General features: G+C 39.0%; 3 protein-coding genes across 4 annotated transcripts; 1 reads left to right on the plus strand and 2 right to left on the minus strand.

The window, feature by feature from the left end:
- Positions 1 to 223: 223 nt before the first annotated feature.
- Positions 224 to 5,138, minus strand: LOC146698787 (uncharacterized). Its single transcript, XM_085471595.1, has 13 exons — positions 5,091 to 5,138; positions 3,957 to 4,377; positions 3,776 to 3,808; positions 3,594 to 3,683; positions 3,111 to 3,182; positions 2,914 to 3,002; positions 2,699 to 2,801; positions 2,342 to 2,444; positions 2,210 to 2,262; positions 2,024 to 2,102; positions 1,311 to 1,807; positions 918 to 1,111; positions 224 to 809 (listed from the first exon to the last, which is right to left on the minus strand). Exons 2-13 carry the CDS (start codon positions 4,167 to 4,169, stop codon positions 665 to 667), a joined length of 1,671 nt encoding a protein of 556 aa, XP_085327721.1. The 5' UTR covers positions 4,170 to 4,377; positions 5,091 to 5,138; the 3' UTR covers positions 224 to 664.
- Positions 4,811 to 6,057, plus strand: LOC146698788 (uncharacterized). Its single transcript, XM_085471594.1, has 3 exons — positions 4,811 to 5,533; positions 5,620 to 5,737; positions 5,869 to 6,057. The coding sequence occupies exons 1-3, from the start codon at positions 5,426 to 5,428 to the stop codon at positions 6,027 to 6,029; spliced, it is 387 nt and encodes a 128-aa protein (XP_085327720.1). The 5' UTR covers positions 4,811 to 5,425; the 3' UTR covers positions 6,030 to 6,057.
- An 848-nt stretch (positions 6,058 to 6,905) lies between these two features.
- On the minus strand, positions 6,906 to 16,038 carry rap1gapl (RAP1 GTPase activating protein-like). 2 transcript variants are annotated; one of them, XM_085471593.1, is made up of 19 exons: positions 15,607 to 16,038; positions 15,424 to 15,456; positions 15,213 to 15,303; positions 15,004 to 15,039; positions 14,863 to 14,910; positions 14,549 to 14,746; positions 14,371 to 14,468; positions 13,833 to 13,911; positions 12,292 to 12,345; positions 11,950 to 12,033; positions 11,740 to 11,840; positions 11,526 to 11,655; positions 11,213 to 11,374; positions 10,381 to 10,452; positions 9,277 to 9,363; positions 9,007 to 9,162; positions 8,838 to 8,921; positions 8,704 to 8,723; positions 6,906 to 8,613 (listed from the first exon to the last, which is right to left on the minus strand). In XM_085471593.1, the coding sequence occupies exons 1-19, from the start codon at positions 15,675 to 15,677 to the stop codon at positions 8,523 to 8,525; spliced, it is 1,695 nt and encodes a 564-aa protein (XP_085327719.1). In that variant the 5' UTR covers positions 15,678 to 16,038; the 3' UTR covers positions 6,906 to 8,522. The 2 variants fall into 2 exon arrangements, with proteins under 2 accessions (XP_085327719.1, XP_085327718.1); XM_085471592.1 differs by having other exon boundaries at positions 14,863 to 15,039.
- Between the last annotated feature and the right edge of the window lie 1,697 nt (positions 16,039 to 17,735).

Consider the following 17,735-nt stretch of genomic DNA (forward strand, 5'->3'; position numbering starts at 1 on the left):
AACAAAAATTAGGTAAAAAAAACAAAACCTGGTAATTCTTTCTTTTTACATTCATCTGGTTCCAATCGGCCCAAATATCAAAGAGAAATTAAAAATGCATGCCATGGAAGATTTCGGGTCTTAGGGGGTTAAAATGACCAGACCCCTCCGGCCTGTTTTCCAGGCCACTAAATTAAACCCAGTCAATTACCAATTGAACAGAATAAAAACCTACGAGGTCCACTAATAGTCCAAAAGTCCAAATCTTTAATAGAAAAGACAGGCAGAACTCAAACAAACAATAATCCAAACGAGGAGCATATATACACACTGGAAAGTAAATAATTATAAGTTATTAAATCAGACTAATTAAATACAGTAAAACTAATAAGGGAAGACGAACACACGGGAAATAAAAATAACAGTGTAAACATACCAAAACTCAAAATAAAACAGGAAAGCTACTACAAACCGAGTGTGACACAATTACATTCACATTGAAACATATGTGATAATTTTCTTTCTTTGTAGCATTTTTAAGATATGTGTTAGAACAGTCATTATGCTGTTTGGATTAGGAACCAATCATTTTTGCCAAATAGTTAACACAAACTTAGAACAACAATGAACAATTTTCAAGATTCTGATTTACAGAACAAACAAAAGTCACAAAAGGTTTCATTATTTAAGAGACAAGATCAAGTTTTTCACACAGGAATGAAATGACAGAATCCAGTGCAGCGGGGCCAAAGGTGTGTGTCAGCAAACTGAAGGTTGAGGAATCAGTCAGCTCATGTTTAAGATTGTGTTGGATTTTGAGAAGAGTCTGTCTGTTATTAGAAAGTAAGATTAACAATGTTACACCAATAACCCAAATACGGGGAAATGACAAATAATACCAAAAAAGATACAACTTTCATATTGTTTTACTAACTTACTTTGTCATATCAGCACTTGAATGGTCGATGCCTTTACAGACCATGTCTGTTGTGACATCGCAGGCCAATCTTCCGGCAAACCCGAGGGCTAGCTCCCCAGCCTCCTCTTCACTCAGAACACTAAACACTGTTACTTTAGTTTTGGCCTTCTTAGGCCTGTCAAGAATCATTGCGGGCAGTTTGGCTTTACGGCCCTAAAAAAGAAAAAGTGCAAACACCAAAAGAGCAGAGAGAGACACACACACGCGCACAAAGTTAAATGCTTTTGTTTACATGGTGTAATTGTGTATATGTTGCAGCAAATGCACAATTTCCAGCCACATTGTCACTTCATTGATACGAGTAACCCGGATTTATTTCAGGTGACATCAAAATCACGAAATGTATACCTACCCCAATCAAACCTCTGAAAACATGAACTGACATGTTCTCTGCGTTGATTCTGCGCTTGATCTCGTCTTCTGTTATTGTGTAGGTTTTCTTTTTTGAGCTTGGTACAGATAAGCGACCATGCACTCTGTAAACTGTACTAGTTCCTTCTGAATCAGTTTGGAATTCTGTATCTGCATCGATCCTGTCAACATCATCAGCAGCAGCATTATCTGTACTCAGACTTGTGCCGTATACTTCTGCTTCTTTTTCGTTGTCTTCAGTCTGTGTACCTTCATCTCTTTCAGTCTGTGTACCTTCATCTCTGACTGTCAGTCTTCCTATCTCACTGTTACTTGTCGATTTGTTGCAGATGTTCTCTCCCTTAGGAACTTTTCCTTTGTCATTCGCTGCCTGATGCTTTCCCTGATGACATTCTTCACTGGCTACTTCTATTGCTCCTCCTGTAGAGCCACCCACTATGCTGCACAACTCCTTTCCCTCTGCTGTGCTGCACTGTGCTGTTACATAAAGAAGAATGATATAAACAGCACTATATCAATTTAATTGTGAAGAGAAATCCCCACAATACGACACAGTTATGTCTAAAATAGTTTTGTGTAAAAACTGGATCTTGAAACGTCCACTTTAATTAGTCCGGGTGTGCAAAGGCAAAATTACGAATTTTTTTTCACTTTAAACATTTTTGGACATTGTTTAGTTATATTGTGACTTACTCTCACAGAAGATACAGATGCCACAAACAGACTTTGAACAACGCATGTGCTTGTATGCACCACATTTCTGGCACTGCACCTGTGAATTAAAAAAAAAAGAAGAAGAAGAAATAAACAAACAAAAAGCAAATGAACAAAGTCCATTAAATAAACAATCTATATGGCTAAGGACATGTCATAGTGTACCCGGTCTTTGGCTGCAATCACACACCAGCACTGACTGCACTTCCTAGTTCGATCTGCAAAATATAATTTGTTTAAGTACAAGTTACATTTTCCAATGTTAGAGAAAAAGAAGGCAGCTAATTTTATCTTTACCTATTGAGGAAAATAAGTAGTGGCAAAGTCGGGACCTGAGCTTTGTGATTTCAGTGTTGTACTCCTCCACTTGTGTTTTACCGTCAATGAGAGATTGGGCAAACTAATAATTGACGAAGAAGAAAAAAAAAAAAAAGAAAGAACAAAAAGAATTAGATTAACAAAGAAATGTTTGTTTGTTTTTAACCCCCCCCCCGAGAAAAAAAAACAAAGCAACCAAAGCGAAGCATTACTGCTGAAATGGTTCAATCTACAAAAAAAATTGAGATTTTACCATCCTGCCTCTAAGGCTTTAAAAACTGAATAGGCAAAAATGTAAACATTACTTATATAGGTTAAAGCTATAGTTTTCAGTACCATTATGACATGCACTCCACATGAGTTCCCATCCTGTTGATGTGGGTGGCTCACATGTGACAAGGTCCACTCTCCAGCGCAGCCTCTTGCTGAAGCAAATGAGCTGAGAGATCGCAGTTATTACAAATAAAAAGCATATAGAGAAATCAATAACCACGTTCGGTAATGATTTCAATTAAATTAAATATGTTATGTTAAATATGTTAATTAATTACCTCCAGTTTTTCAACACCGCACTTTTTCTGACCTCCGACTCGCCAAATGAATTCATATAGACTATGGTCCTCTTGGGTATGTCACAAAACTGTTTTGTAAAAAGATGGATATGGTAGGCTTGGGCCTTGAGCTTTCCTAATGAGGGACACTGAAAAGTATCATGCACTAGAGAGAGTGCAAAATCTGTGCAACTTACAAACAAGGTCCAGTGGCTGCCGTTTTCCAGACAGGCTCCAATCAATTTCTCATACATCTGAAAGATGTTTTTCTGGAAATAAAAATAATGTGACAAGTATGTTTTTCTGTCAAGAATGACACTGCAAAACTGCAAAAGCTTGTCAGGTGAGACTTGTAATTAATTCTGCAGATACACAAACATATAGAAAGTGTCATTTTTGGTTTACATTAATTAATTTCTATAGTGTGTACAAAACAAATCAAGACCACAGACTCAACACGCACCACTCAATTTTTGGTGTTCTTTATCAGTTGGCCAAGACAGAAATGTTTTAATCTGTGTGCATTGCTTTTGAACAAGTCTTTACACAGAAAAGGTTTCAGAAAGGTATTTTTCAGGTTCTTCAGACAAGGCTTCAATTTTGGAAAATGCTGTTTGTTTATAGTGGCAACTTATAAACCCTTTGTGATAAGAACATAGTTACCACAGTCCAAGTCATACCTTCAAAAAGTATGCACTTTGTGCTCTTGTGGACCCATCCAAAATTTTTCCAGTGATTTGGCTTGGTATTGGATAAATGTGAGGGGAATTCTATAAAAATAACATAAATACATGTTTTCAAATACATTACAAAAAACGTAAACATGCTATGTCATTATGATCAAACAAGCTTTTCAACATACCTCACACTGCAAATAGATTAGGCCATCTATTACCTTATAAAACAAATAAATAAATACATATAAATAAAAACAGAACTAAGGAATACGATTCATTAAGTAAATTGTACAATAAAGTGTATTTAAAGCAGAATTTAACATTAGTTTTATGACAACATAAAAGGATTTTTATGTCAAGAGGTACCTCATCTGAAATGTTAGTCTGGTCAAACAGGGATTTCAAACTTGAAATACCAATAGAGTTTGGTCCAGCTACTCCCACAAGGTAATCTGTGAGAAAGCATATGCTGTAGTCAACAGATATCATTTTCTTTTTGCATGCTGCAACCATCATCCATTTCAGTCTTCTAGGAGCTTTGTCTGGTTGTAGTTCTTTTTTCTCCTCCTCTCCCCTCATCTATTAATTAAATTGTTTTCTGACCTTCCTAACTGTTTCCGACCTGTCTTCCCAATGTGATGTTTAAGCAATATATGTATGGTCAGAAGGGGGTGAAATTTTCATTGCAGTTGTACGTGTAACATTGCATGTGATAATAAAAGGCTTGATTGGTTGATTATTCAACATGAGTTGACATTTACCTGACATTGTGAAGGAGTCACAGTTTCTGTAAGGGTGTAAGAACATAACATGTGGATTTGTTACACTTCTTTTTCACAAGTTAATAACAATCAATAATTTTCATTCCATTATTTACAAGCTATCACACGATGTCCCAGGGACAACATTTACACGATGTCCCAGGGACAACATCTACACGATGTCCCTGGGTCAACATTTACACGATGTCCCAGGGACAACAATTACACGATGTCCCAGGGACAACATTTACACGATGTCCCAGGGACAACATTTACACGATGTCCCAGGGACAACATTTACGCGATGTCCCAGGGACAACATTTACGCGATGTCCCAGGGACAACATTTACGCGATGTCCCAGGGACAACATTTACGCGATGTACCAGGACAAATTTGTAAATTTCTGGATTACTGTTAATCTCCATAGAATCAAGAACTCATGTCCAGTTTCACAGCTATGGACCAATTAATTATGTTTCCAGGTGATAGTTTGAGTCATAGATTCAGCACACAACCATAAGTCTAGGCCTTTTAGTCCAGATTCTCTTCACTTATGTTTGTAAAATGATCAGGGAAGCTACTGCAATTTTGCCTGACCCAACCCCCGGGCCACGAAACACCCAAAAAGTTGGGGAACGCTGGTCTAGAGAACACTGGTTAGCTAATGCTGTTGTCAAGTAGCCTATCGCTAGCAAACAAACAGCAAGCCAAGTGAGGAACATATGTATAATGCTTACCGTTTATTAAAGGAAAGTATCCTAAATTGACTTCAAATTCGGCGGACAGGCGGCGGTTTTTCGCTTCTTCACTTGTATTTCGAAATACTCGAAGGCGGGTATTTCGAAGTCGCAAAGGAATGACGTCACAAGAAGGTGATTGGTCACTTGCAATGTTGAACCTGGAACAACATTAATTATGATGATGTGGGAACAATGCTGACACGAGGAAATCAGATCGTCCAAGTGGTTCGAACTTTGCCGCGAGATATGACAGCGATATAAACCCCTCAGACTTCATTCAAAAATGTGGGTGTTTGATGGAGAGTTGCGGTTAGTGAGAGTTTGGAGACCGTATGGAGGTTTATGAGAGTGAGGAAAGTCAGGAGAGAATGGAGCCAGCTAAGAAGAGGAGGATGTCCTCCCCTGTGTGGGAACATTTTGATCTTATTCCTCCCAACAAGGTATGTAAATTTCTACAGAAGATGTATTTTCATGATACCGATGGTGCAATACAATTTATGTTGAGCTGTCTTGACTTTTGTACAAGGTGAAGTGTTTGCTATGTGCCAGGGAGCTGGGATATAACAGCAACACCTCATCCATGCTTAGGCACTACAGAGCTTTGCATGAGAATAAGGGGGACACTGATCGTGGAGCAAGACCAGGTGAGCCATCAAATGCAATGATAATATAGGATGCAGTAATGTTACTAAATGATATAACAATATTATACAACTGTTATAAGTTACGTGTGTGATATTTATATTTGTGCTTTATCTTTATTGTCTTTCCTCAGGAGAACAATCTCAAATAGATGAAGACCTGGTCAGCATGGTGATTGAGGACTCCCAGCCATTTAGCATTGTGGAGGACAAAGGATTCAAAAGATTTGTTAAATCATTAAATCCTAGCTATGTTCTCCCCACTAAAAAGGTCATAAAAGCAGTGAAAATTTAGTTTTTACAGAATAAAATGTGAACAGGCAGGACTGAGGCTCAAAGCCTCAGTGTGTAGCTGTCCATACCTCAACGTTACAAAAGCACAACTACTGTCCACACCCCAATCACAGTAAATGATCATTTCCATTTCAAGCATTTCCAAATAATCATTTCCCATACTGCCACTATAAATATACACAGTATACTGCCATCACTACAATATACATGTTTTACACACTCCTTTTGTTGTTGACATTTACAGGCTGTGTGCAAAATGCCACACTCTTCAAATTCATGCCAGCTATTATTTTTACGTCCAGTAGGTGTCCTGCTAGAGCAAATGAAGCTTCATGAAGCTTCGCGTTGGGGTGAACCAATTGGATGAAAAGCTTCAGTGCTTCATGGGGCTTCATCTGCCCATCACTACTGCTCGGGCTTAGCAGAAATAAAACTAATCGCAGCAAAGACCGCGAGCAGAAACCACTCGTTGTTTTTAACAGTTAGCTACAACCGATGCTATATTAAATGGTGTTAAAGACGGAGTTAAAAAACGATAGCAGGAGTTAGCCTGAGCTAGATAAATAACGAAAAAGCTCAGTAGCAGTATCTGACCACAAGGGGGACCGAAATGATTTCGCCTACCTGCTCTAAAAGCTACAAATCAGGTGGTACAGAACAGCCAAAAGCCTTCCGCACGGGCTTCTTCTTCTTGAATGCTTAGCAGGCAAGACAGCCTACATGTGCATTACTGCCACCTACCGACTTCGAGCAGTAGTTCACTCTCTGATAACCCTAAAGACAACCATGACGATTACAAACTTACGCGCCAAAGCACGGGTGTGAAACATAAGGCTCGGGGGCCTGGCAAATACTCCAAACCGGCCCATTGTACTGCTTTAGAAAATCTGAAGAAGGACATACATTTTTGACTTTTTATTGTATTTTCACAAGTTTTACACCTTTTCCTACTGATAAACACCTCTTCCATAGCTATTCATGCGACAACAAAGGAATAAAGTAATAGATATTTAATAAATGACAGAAAAGTGCCAGTTTTCCACTATCTAATATATATCTACTATAAAAATGTCCGGGTTTTTTTTTTTTTTTTTGCTATGAATAAACTTTGTCTTTTATAATTAAAAAAACATCTAATTACAGAACTTTACAGACTGGCAGTTTAAGCCAGAAAAGTCATGATGACAGTTCATTTACTGCAGCAGCATTTCTTTACTATTTAGAAGAAGTGAGGTTTAGTGTTGAAAACGCACTTTTTACTTATATGCTGATTTATAATGGATTGAATATATAGTTAAACTTCTTTACACTGACAGCAAGGGGAATTTCACAGGTCCAGCTCACTCAAGATCAAAGTGGGCTGTATGTGGCCCAGAATATAAAATGAGTTTGACATCACTGAATTAAAGCATAAGCATGTAATAGTTATGCCATATAGTGCACTATAGCTGAAATACTTTTTTTTTTTAACTTATGCATAAAAATGAGTATTTTCTGCATATGTAAGAGATCTGAATACTTCCTGTACTGCCAATCTTGCTTCTCATCACATATTCTTCTTTCTGGCTGAGTGCATACACTAAGTGATGACCTATTTAGTGCAGTTTTATTTGACGGACTCTTGCATATCTTATTCGAATCAAACAATCTTATATATTATGCAGTAACAGTTCACCTCCTTCTGCCTCCTTACCTGCATCATCACTCCAGGACAGAACAGCACGTCCCTTTATTTTGTTGCTTCATTTCATTGTTATTCCAGTGTTCTTGCCACACTTTGTTAAAATCAGTTTAGAAACAGTTTTTATTGTGCATGTGTTGCTTTTATCCACAACCACCACACTCAAGTGACGATTTGGTGTGAGTGGTCAATTTATCAATTTATCAATTTTTTACAATATTTAAAAGGTTGGTTCTATCCAGATGCTGTATTTGTGCTTTATGTTGGTTGATTTGTATATTTAAGACATCAAAAATAACCAAGGATTTTTCCCAGTTTAGGTTTTGTATGGTTTTTCTGTTGAGCAATAAAGCTGTTTTTGAGTTCACGTTTTGTCTCCGGAGTCTGCACTGTGGGTCCTCCAGACCTGCACACAGCCAACACCTGACAATATTAACTGATTTTTCAAATTACCGGTACATTTTATTGGTCTTTAAAACAAACCATTTATTTTCTACATTTTATGTTCAGTTTTAATTTAATTCATTATATGGTGTTGCCTTCCTGCAAATTCAGTCTCTGGCATAAACCTGATATTGTCTTATCATTTAAACTCTTGTCATCTGTTTTAAGTCAAAACATTTAAATTTAACGATTCTCATGAATCTAGAATATCACTCCTATAACAGTCATATAATTATATTTTATGCATTCAGAACTATTTACTTTTACAGTCTATTTACATACAGGTCATCCACCAGGATTTTAAAGTCTAACCATACAGGCCAGCAATGTCTATATTCATGTCTAAAATCTACAAGTACATTTTTGCTTTTATATCTCCTCTTGAGGACTTGTTTGATCTTTGAGTTCAGCTGCCCCCAAACTGTCAGTGGGAGCAGGCAGAGGTCCTGAAGATTTGTCACTAAAAAGAACAAAAAGTGATTTGTTTTACTTCCTCAGCTCATACACAACTGAACATTTTAATTTTTTAGAATATTTTTATGAGTCTCACCTATCTCCATCTTTCTCTGTCTGTCAAGGAAGGTAGAGGAGAACATCAGTGCATTTAGTATGAATAATCTTATGACTTTATTCAAACAGTTTCCATTGCACAGCAAGCTTTTTCTTTCTTTTTCTTTTTTTTACCTTAGCCTTCTGCGATGTGCTGCTAGCATTCTTCCTGGGGACCCCCAGATTCTCAAAAGAATGGCTCCGCACTCTGATGGCTCTCTGGTACAGGAGACAGAGGTAAGAACGCTTAGTTAAAATTGTAAATTCAAACATGCAAGTATTTCAGAGAAATACAAACATTCACCTTAAAGTTTTCAATAAATCCCCCACTTCCTTCAGATGGCCCCCGCAGGCCCTCTGAAGTGGGGACAGCAATCAGTGATTGATCCCCCATCATGCACTGGGAACGGGTGAAGAGTTCAGCCTGCAAGTTCTCCAGGAGTGATGAACGAGTGCGGAGCTTTGTATGAGTGAAGGAGGGGAAAATGCAAAGGGCAGAGGTCAAAGTCAGAAGAATAAAAAACACAGATATTCAATAATGAAGTGCATTAGGGAAAAGTGTTCCTCCATCTACCTCCAGTCTGCTGAACTGCTCAGCCTTATAGCAGGATATCTCAGCGTTAATGAGTTTAGCCAGCAGAAACTCTCTGAACTTTGAATGCTAAAGGAAGGACAAAGGAAGACAAACCTTGTGAGATATTTCACACACTGATTATACTGGTAAATACTGAGCTCCCTTAAATAAAGGACTGACACAGAGAGCAGGTGGAGCAGAAGCAACCTTTCACTAATTAAATCAAGGTGTGTTCGCATTCAAGCAGTCTGAATGGTCAATGACGTCCAAAGGAGCAAAGCAAGGCAAGACAAAGGTTAGACTGACATGTTAAGCTGTGTCTTTTTAGAGCACATATTTAGACCTGTAAGGAAGGTGCAGGAGTTACTAGTAACACAAGCTCTGTTTTAGTGTCTCAATAAGCCATGACAGTGTGGCAATGAACCACAAAATACCAGAATTCTGAAACCACTTTCAGCCATCATATTACTATTTACACCTGTGCTCACTGTGACGAGTCGAACTGACATGTCTCCACTGAAGAAGGTTTGTCCACTAGAGCCCTAGTCTGGACAGCAAGTATACACTTTAGGGCCACTTTGCCACTGCCAGGTTGGACCTCCATGTTTTGAACTAGTGGTTATTTGAGTTACTGCTGCCTTCCTATCAGCTCAATCAGCCTGAATTGTTGACACAAGGATGAACTCTTCTTACCTTTTTCATGCATCACAAATTGTTGTAGATCTTTTGGCCACTTACTCTCAACTTACGTAGCATGACTCCTATTTCTAAATATCTTGTGAGACCTCAAATTATTATGTAAATCTTTTCATAGCATGCAATGGGCCCCTCAGTACCAAGCAAGTAGGAAAAAAATTAGGAAGATTTCATTTCTGTAGCAAGCTCTGCCATCCAGAGATGAAGCAACAAAAGCTATTAAACATTTGACGTCCACTGACATTTCTGGGAGAAAATCGCAGTGGACATCAAATGAATATTACTGACAAAGCAAATAAAGTACAATATACCTAAAAAAATATGAATTGGCTGTAGCTGTTGCATTAAAGAATAAATAAACACATAAACAAAGTATACTGAGACAGATGAAGCTCTGTTTTTTCTTACATCTGTAAAGACAGGGGGATCTGGAAGCACTGGACCAAAGGGAGGAACATCTTCTCTTGCCGTGACAGACACCTGCAGAAGACAAAAATGGCAGAGATTAGCAGAGATTGTTGCATGATGTCAGTTTATCACAGATATATTTGAATCAACAGCTAGTCTCATCAGCTGGTTTTCAAACTGCCAGGGCATTCGCCCCTGACTGCCACCCAGCAGTCATTAAACCTGTACTCTACAGTGCCTCCTGCAGGTGGTCAGCCAGCCCGTGTTGCCTGTTCAGGCTGTGTCTGAGTGTCAGAGTGGGCCCCGTGGGATAAAGCCTGGTCATCAGGCTAGCTCCTTTGAGCTTCCTCCCAAGGTACATAGTATTCTGGTACCTGATGATTTTTTCTTCATCGGGGTTGTGTAAAATGCTCTTTGTCTGGTTCCCCAACAAGAAGAAATTTCCCTAGAAAGACCCAGTCAGGTTCAAAAGTTCCTAACAAATATAGCCCAGTCGTTCAGTCGTTCAGGACGGATTGAAAGCAGCGCTGCCGTTCTTCCGCACTGAGGTGGTCCAGGCATCTAATTTGGATACCTCCCTTCAGTGTACCTCTGGATGAGAGGGAGGTCTGGAATTCTCTGGTTAGGGTGGATGGATGAATGGATATTTGTATCTATATGGCAGCATATAAGTAACAACAATGGCTTTGCAAAAATGTCAGTGTTAATGCTGTAAGACACCAGCACTACCACACAACCACTACATCACCGGGCCACCCAGCTGCTATATTCCTTTACAAATATGGTGAATTTATTCAATTTGCATTGATGGGGATGTATTTTGCCCACTTACTTGATATGCTGCTCCACCTGTTTCCTCTTGCCTCTGAATCCTCCGGACGACAATAAAACAGTGAAGGAAGTGAGACTTGATAACATCAGACAGAAAGGGGGTTTGGCCCTCCTGGCAGACCAAAGCTACGATGTCATTACCGATGTGCCTTTTTCTTTGTAGCTGTGCAGGGTGATGAGAAAAATGTTGGTTAGTGTCTAAAAATAAGTTGATTCGTCCCTCCCCACATAAACTTAACAACACATAATATCCTCAGAGAGACTCTCCTGTGAATCATCAGCACAAACAGACTGAGGATGATGTGATTAATGACCTGCTGTGGGTCACCCTCTGTGTAAGGCAGTTTAGTTGCGACATGAAACATGATTTCTCTCCCATGAAAGGAAGTGTAGACTGCTTCACTTCCTGTCTGACCATGACACACATCCAGTCCTCCTCTAAAGCTGAGAAAAAGAGCGAGGAGAGAAGAAACCATGTGATTTTCCACATTTCTTGTGTCACTTCTTCACATTGTCAGCATACTTTACCCCGTGAATCCTTGCAGCTGAACCGTCTCTCCCAGAATAGACAGGAACTCTTTAAACTCCTCACTTTCCTCATTGTTACCCAGTATGTCTTCCTCAGTGAGCTACAGAGAAATGGATTTCTCTGAGAGGGATTGGTTATGATATGCTGCCATATTTTAGCCATTTTTTATAAAAATGCATGGCATTTTGAAGTAAACCATCAGTTCTTACCTGCCTGTCCTTTTGGCACAAAACACCAAACTTGAAATTAGGAGAAACTCTGTGTTCATCAAATGTGGTTATAAGTTCTGGAGCCTGAGAGAGGAAGAAGAGAGAGTTGAAGAGCGAAGAGCTTCATAGAAAACATGCTGACATGTCACAGTAGGAAAGGCACAGGGAGAAAAACCACATCAGGTTCTTTGTATTACCTTTCTGCTCACTGTCACACTGTTTGGGACACCCGTTTGTGTTTAACTGAGCCATTCTTATTGTTTTTGGTGACACCTGTGGCATTCCTCCTGTGACGTATGTGAAATATGTGTCAATTTTTCAAGTCATTTCAGAGCATATTACCTTCAGGTAGCAGACCACGTCAAACTTTGAGGCAGTCACTCGGTCACAAAGCATCTAGAAAGAATGTGAGGAATAATTATAAGTGCTTGTCACGTATTCGGTGCTTGAAAGTGAGAACATTTATTCATGTACTGAGGTTTGATTTTGGGGTATCTTGAGCATTTCTTTTGGTTTATTTCTCCGTTTTCTGCTGCCTCTCAGAGTGAAACAATACTTTTTACTATGCTGCATTTTTTTTTTTACATATATATTACTCTTTTAGAAAAACTGCAAGATTAAAAAGTGCTACAGTCACCATCTGCAGTACTGCAAAAAGTGCTGTCTGCTCAGTAGCTCGTAGAACCACACTAGCAGCAGCAACTTGATGTGATTTGAAGATTTGAAGTTTCTGTATGACTTTATCAGACTCTCACTTCATTGCTTCAGTTCTTGGATGCTTGGAGACATTCCTTTACGCACAGCTCTCTTTAACTCCCACCACAGCATTCCATAGTTTAAAATCTAGACTTTGGACTGGGCCACTGAAACACCTTTATTCTTTTTTTTATGTCGCAGGTTTGCTGCTGAGTTTGAAATGATTGTCTTGTTGCATGGCCCTGCAGTAGCTTTAACTGGCCAACCAGACAGATGGCCGCCTGTTTGATTCTCCTTTACATACAGAGGGGTTCATTGTCAACTTAATCACTGCATGAAGCTGCAAAACAAGCAAAACTATTGCCCCACCGCCACTGTGCTTAACAGTGTGCATGAGGTGTTTTAGGTAATATGTTGTGTTTGGATTTTGCCAAACACTGGACTGTGCACTGTGATCAAATACCTTCATTTTAGTCTCATCGGTCCAGAAGATATTGTTCCACAAATCTTGTGATTTACACAGCCGTAGCTTTGCAAACCTAAGTCATGCTGTCATGTTCATTTTAGAGAGAAGAGGCTTTCTCCTGGCAATGCTTCAAATGAACCATACTTGTTCAGTCATTATCTAATTGTGCTGTCATGAACTTTAACAGTTGATGTGCTAGCTGAGGGCTGCAGAGTTTGAGATATAACTCTTGGGTTTTTTTTCTACGAGCATATGCACAATCTGACCTTGGGGTGAATTTGCTGGCATGTCCATTACTGGAACAGTGTGTCATTGTGTTAACACACACACCTAAAAACTGCCAGAAGTTATGGTTTTATGGAGGAAGTCAGACTTGCGGATGATTGTTTTAGCATCTTACTGTCTTAATTCCTATGGAAGCATTAAGGGTGTGCTTAATTTTTCACAGAACAACATAGAGTCCAGTAAAAACTTTATTTTTCAGTGTAGAATGTAAGGCAATAAACAGTCTATAAAGTAGTTAGCCTTAGCCGCTCATCGTTTAGCTATTATGATGTCAGTGCATCCATAAAAATAATAAAACACATATGTAAGCTTTTAAGTACTTTAAATACACAGAATGTGCACAATTAATGCTTTTACTTGAAATAATAGTTTATCATTTGTGGTTACTATTTTGCCAAATAGAAATATAGGTATGATACAGTAAGAAGTTTGATACCTTTGCTAATTCAACTGCAGATGGCAGGGTGGGGAAAAGAGACACAGAGAAGACTCCATGCAGAGAACACTCCTTCATCCTGTGAGACATAAAGCACAATCATTATGCCTCCTTTTCTGTGATGCAGTTTCTTGTAATAATTGATCAACCACGCTCTACATTAAACATATAAACTATAACAAAGAAACCTTAAAGATTCCTTTCAGAGATACTTTAAGATCTTTTGTGATGCACAGCATGCACACGGGAAGTTTTAAATGACCTTGTTATGCTTGTAAAAGTTGCATATTAAACCAGGATTGACTTCTAAAATGAAATTCTGCTTGTCCCATGACACCTTCACATCAGATTTAAGTCAGATAAACATTCCTCTTTCAGCATATGAATCTGAAAGTTTACACAATAACCCTAGGAGAAAGACATTTTGGAGCTGAGGGGGCATTTAAGGAGAAGCACAATTTTCTGTTAAACATTTTTGGCTGCATTGTAGCTTAGAATAAAAAATGTCTCACAGTAAGCCAAAATAGCCAAAGATCACCTTAGAATCACCCTGAGCCTATTCTCCTCTTCCTCCAAACACACAGAGAGAACCAGCGAGCCCAAAGTTGGATCCACTGCTGTGAAAGAGTGATGGTACTGCGTGGCAAAAGGGTTAAAACATTAATATCAATGCAGAAAGAATATTCCTATAGATTTTACAGTTAAAGTCTACTTACTCGTGAGCGGAAGAACTCGTGATAGATTTTGGCCTCACCGTCTCTCTCCATGATGTCATAGCTCTCTGGGTCAACGGCATAATGGGAAGAGGTGGGACTCACATCTACCAGTCTGTCCAGAGGGGGGTCTATCCAATAGCCTCCCAGTTTCGAAGGAAGGATAAGCGGCAGCTCTCTCCCAGTTGTAGAAAGTGGAGACTGACAGACACAAAAAAGAAGAATCTGATTGGGCTGATGTTTGTTTGGGGAAACACCTGTTATCATCAGTACAGAGCCTGTGTCACTTTTTTATTATTACTATCAAGTAGAGAAACCTTGAGAGGAAGGGGGAATTCACATCGTTGCTCATCGATCCTGCTGCCCTGATGGACAAGAGCTTTAGTGATTACAAACATCTGCTGCTCAGGCATTGATGGATGCACACACTGCACAAAATGATGGACACTGTAACTCACCTGCAGCTTCTCAATGATTTCAAACAGCTCTGATTCCTAATATATATATAAAAAAGTGAAATTCAAGTTGAGAGAAAGGAAAGCAGAAGCACGGGTGAGGAAGAGGAACATGACTCATATTTCAGTCTTTCTCTAAACGGACTTCTAGAAATGTAGAACATGGATATTCATCCCTTAGAGTGAATTAAAATTAAAGCGAGAAAGTGCACCTTCTGGTTGCTGCTGGAAGAACGGAAAGGCTTGCGCTCACTGGTAGGAGAATCCAGGGTGTCCAGACTTTTGTCCTGCACGAATTCAGGTCTGCAGCAACAGGTTGGTTTACACAGCAAGACAGCACAGTTAGTAACTCCTTACATTATACAGGAAAGGTTAACATGTTAACTCGAAAAAGCTGCAGTAGAGAGGAAAATAAAGCCTCACCCCGTCTCATCCCCACATGTGAATCTATCCACACTGTAAACAAGGAAGTAAGAGCTTTTCAGAAACTTCTGCATAAACAGACAAGATGACTTAAATCTAAAAAAAGTGCCGTTTGTTCAGGTTGTGCCGCTGCTCCAAGGACAATGCCAGTCCTAATTTAAGACTAACAGTGTCTTTACTTACCTGCCATATGCCCCAAAAGTGAAACTTCTCTTTCTAGAGTAGGACATATCATTCCTCTTTTCTCTCTCCATGCCTTTGGTGTCACTGTGAATGTTTGTACATGCCAGTTTGGTGCTGAGTCAATCAGGGCTGGCTAAGGTTGAATTAATTCACTTTATCATTCTGTCACTCCTCTTCCTCCTCCTCTGCCCCCTGCCATTCACTCATTTAAGCTTCCCTTTCCTGCCTCTGTCCTGCTGTCAGCCAGACAGGCAGCATTAACCCGCTCGTGGTCACAGGTGCAGCCGCCGCCGCTAACTGTAAGATGGACACGGTCAGGTGCTCCACGCTGCTTCGCGCTATCGATCCCGAGTGACGCTTGTGGTAGTTTCACAGACCGGCTGAGCTTAAAGATAGGCGTGTAAATAAATAAAGAAATGAGTGAGACATTTTCTCCCGGACCTGCTACCCTTTGAGTCAGTGAGAATCATCAATTATTGACAGGTCACACAGTGAGGGTGAGGAGATAGACAGCAGGGGAGGGTGAAGGAGGGAGTGACAGAGAGAGAGGGATGGAAAAGGAAGTAAGAAAGCGAGAAAAACAGAAAGGCAGGAATACATGCAATGCAAAGCACTCACCTGTTGGTTCTAATGCATTAATGGTTGCTGTCTGTCTCTGTGTTTGTCATAATGTGTGTGTAACTCTGATGCCTTATTGTAAAATACGCCCAGTAAGAATAAATTGTACCAGAAATGTTCCTCCATTAGTTTTATGTGATTCGTCATATTTTATTCATTAAAATGATTTATTTAGTATGGTTTTATTGCACTAATTATTATTTTAGTTCATGGTTCTCAACGTTGGAGCTTGTAATATTATTACTGAACTGGGAAAGAAGAAAAGAAACCTCTGGTACAACAATTTGGATTCAAAATTGTAAACTTTATTCTGAGTATTGCTTTTTCATGAGCAGATGGACTAACTTTCTAAATTTCAATCACCAGCTCAAATAAAGCTATGACATTTAAGTGAAATATCTCTTTGAGGGAACTGCAATGGCAAACATTAAAGAATAATTTAAAAAGGAAAACAGGTGGCTTCCTTTCACACACAAACTTTGCAATGTATACAAGAATGCTCTGTTTAAAATGTCAATTTTATATATTTAAACAGCTAAACAGATAGGTTTAGCTATCAAGTAATCATGGTTGAGTGAAAAGCATAGAGTACTCAAGTATAAGGGATATGACTGACAGAAAAAGATGCACCTCCACTAAACTGGACACTTCTGAAGCTGTGGTGGAAGTCACTGAGCAAACTGTTATCAATCATGATCACCTTCTGCACCACTTCCTGGACAGGCAGCAAATCACCTCCTCTTACGGACTGATAATTTCATACCACATTTTGTCACCCTGTATGATTAAAGTCCACTCTACCTCATTAGTGTGTCCCACACTTATTTTGTTCCCCCTCACTGCAAACGTGTGTCTCAATTTCCTTATCATATTTCAAAATTTCCTGTTCCTCTTGTTGTGGCTAGAAGCAAGTTTTGTATTTTTGTTTGTTTGTTTGAAAAAGTACAGAACTGTAATAACAGAACTGTTATAACAAAATAATTTCCCAAATCTGGGATAAATTCATTATTTCTTAGTTCTTATTATTTGGTATTTTAACATTTGTTAAATATCAATGGAGCTTGTTTTTCCCCTTTATACTAAAAAACTGACATCAGGTTGTTTTGAATATCAGATTGTAACTGGAGGCAGGACCTTACATTACAACTTATCCTGCCATTGCTCATTTACAAACTCAAATTTTAAACCCAAGTTTCAAGTTTTATTGTCATGTACAGATAAACAGTGTAGCCACATTTATCCATAATGAAATTCTTTGGCTCGTGCTCCTCAGCTTTAAATGAGCATATAGAGAGTGTGCAGCAACCCTGCTGCAAATATGTGACCTTTAAGTGTCTTTACACTCCTCCTTTTTAAATAGCTCTCTATTCGAGAGGCCTTTGTGCCTGCCTTCTTATCAATTGGTTACTTATTAACTGAAATGAGATTCAAATTCAAAATACCCTTATTTCTGTTGTTCACGCAGCAGTTTACTGTACGGTTAAGATGCCATTAAGAAGAAAAGAAGAAAC

Source organism: Copadichromis virginalis, linkage group LG11 (genome assembly GCF_057382275.1).
Source record: "Copadichromis virginalis isolate Kocher_CV1m ecotype Utaka linkage group LG11, C_Virginalis_male_GT1.1, whole genome shotgun sequence".
In the NCBI taxonomy this organism is placed as follows: Eukaryota; Metazoa; Chordata; class Actinopteri; order Cichliformes; family Cichlidae; genus Copadichromis; species Copadichromis virginalis.

Bases quoted from the DNA above. Each gene is read 5' to 3' on its own strand.
- LOC146698787 (XM_085471595.1), bottom strand. From the start codon at position 4,169: ATGAGGGGAGAGGAGGAGAAAAAAGAACTACAACCAGACAAAGCTCCT. The intron at 3,183-3,593 runs GTATGACTTGGA...TTTTATTTCCAG, and splicing joins AAAGTGCATACTTTTTGAAG to AAAAACATCTTTCAGATGTA. The intron at 1,808-2,023 runs GTAAGTCACAAT...TTTATGTAACAG, and splicing joins CATCTGTATCTTCTGTGAGA to CACAGTGCAGCACAGCAGAG.
- LOC146698788 (XM_085471594.1), top strand. From the start codon at position 5,426: ATGGAGGTTTATGAGAGTGAGGAAAGTCAGGAGAGAATGGAGCCAGCT. The intron at 5,534-5,619 runs GTATGTAAATTT...CTTTTGTACAAG, and splicing joins ATCTTATTCCTCCCAACAAG to GTGAAGTGTTTGCTATGTGC. The intron at 5,738-5,868 runs GTGAGCCATCAA...GTCTTTCCTCAG, and splicing joins TGATCGTGGAGCAAGACCAG to GAGAACAATCTCAAATAGAT.
- rap1gapl (XM_085471592.1), bottom strand. From the start codon at position 15,677: ATGGAGAGAGAAAAGAGGAATGATATGTCCTACTCTAGAAAGAGAAGT. The intron at 12,034-12,291 runs GTAATATGCTCT...TTCCTCTCTCAG, and splicing joins ACGTGGTCTGCTACCTGAAG to GCTCCAGAACTTATAACCAC. The intron at 9,163-9,276 runs GTAGATGGAGGA...ACTCATACAAAG, and splicing joins AGCAGTTCAGCAGACTGGAG to CTCCGCACTCGTTCATCACT.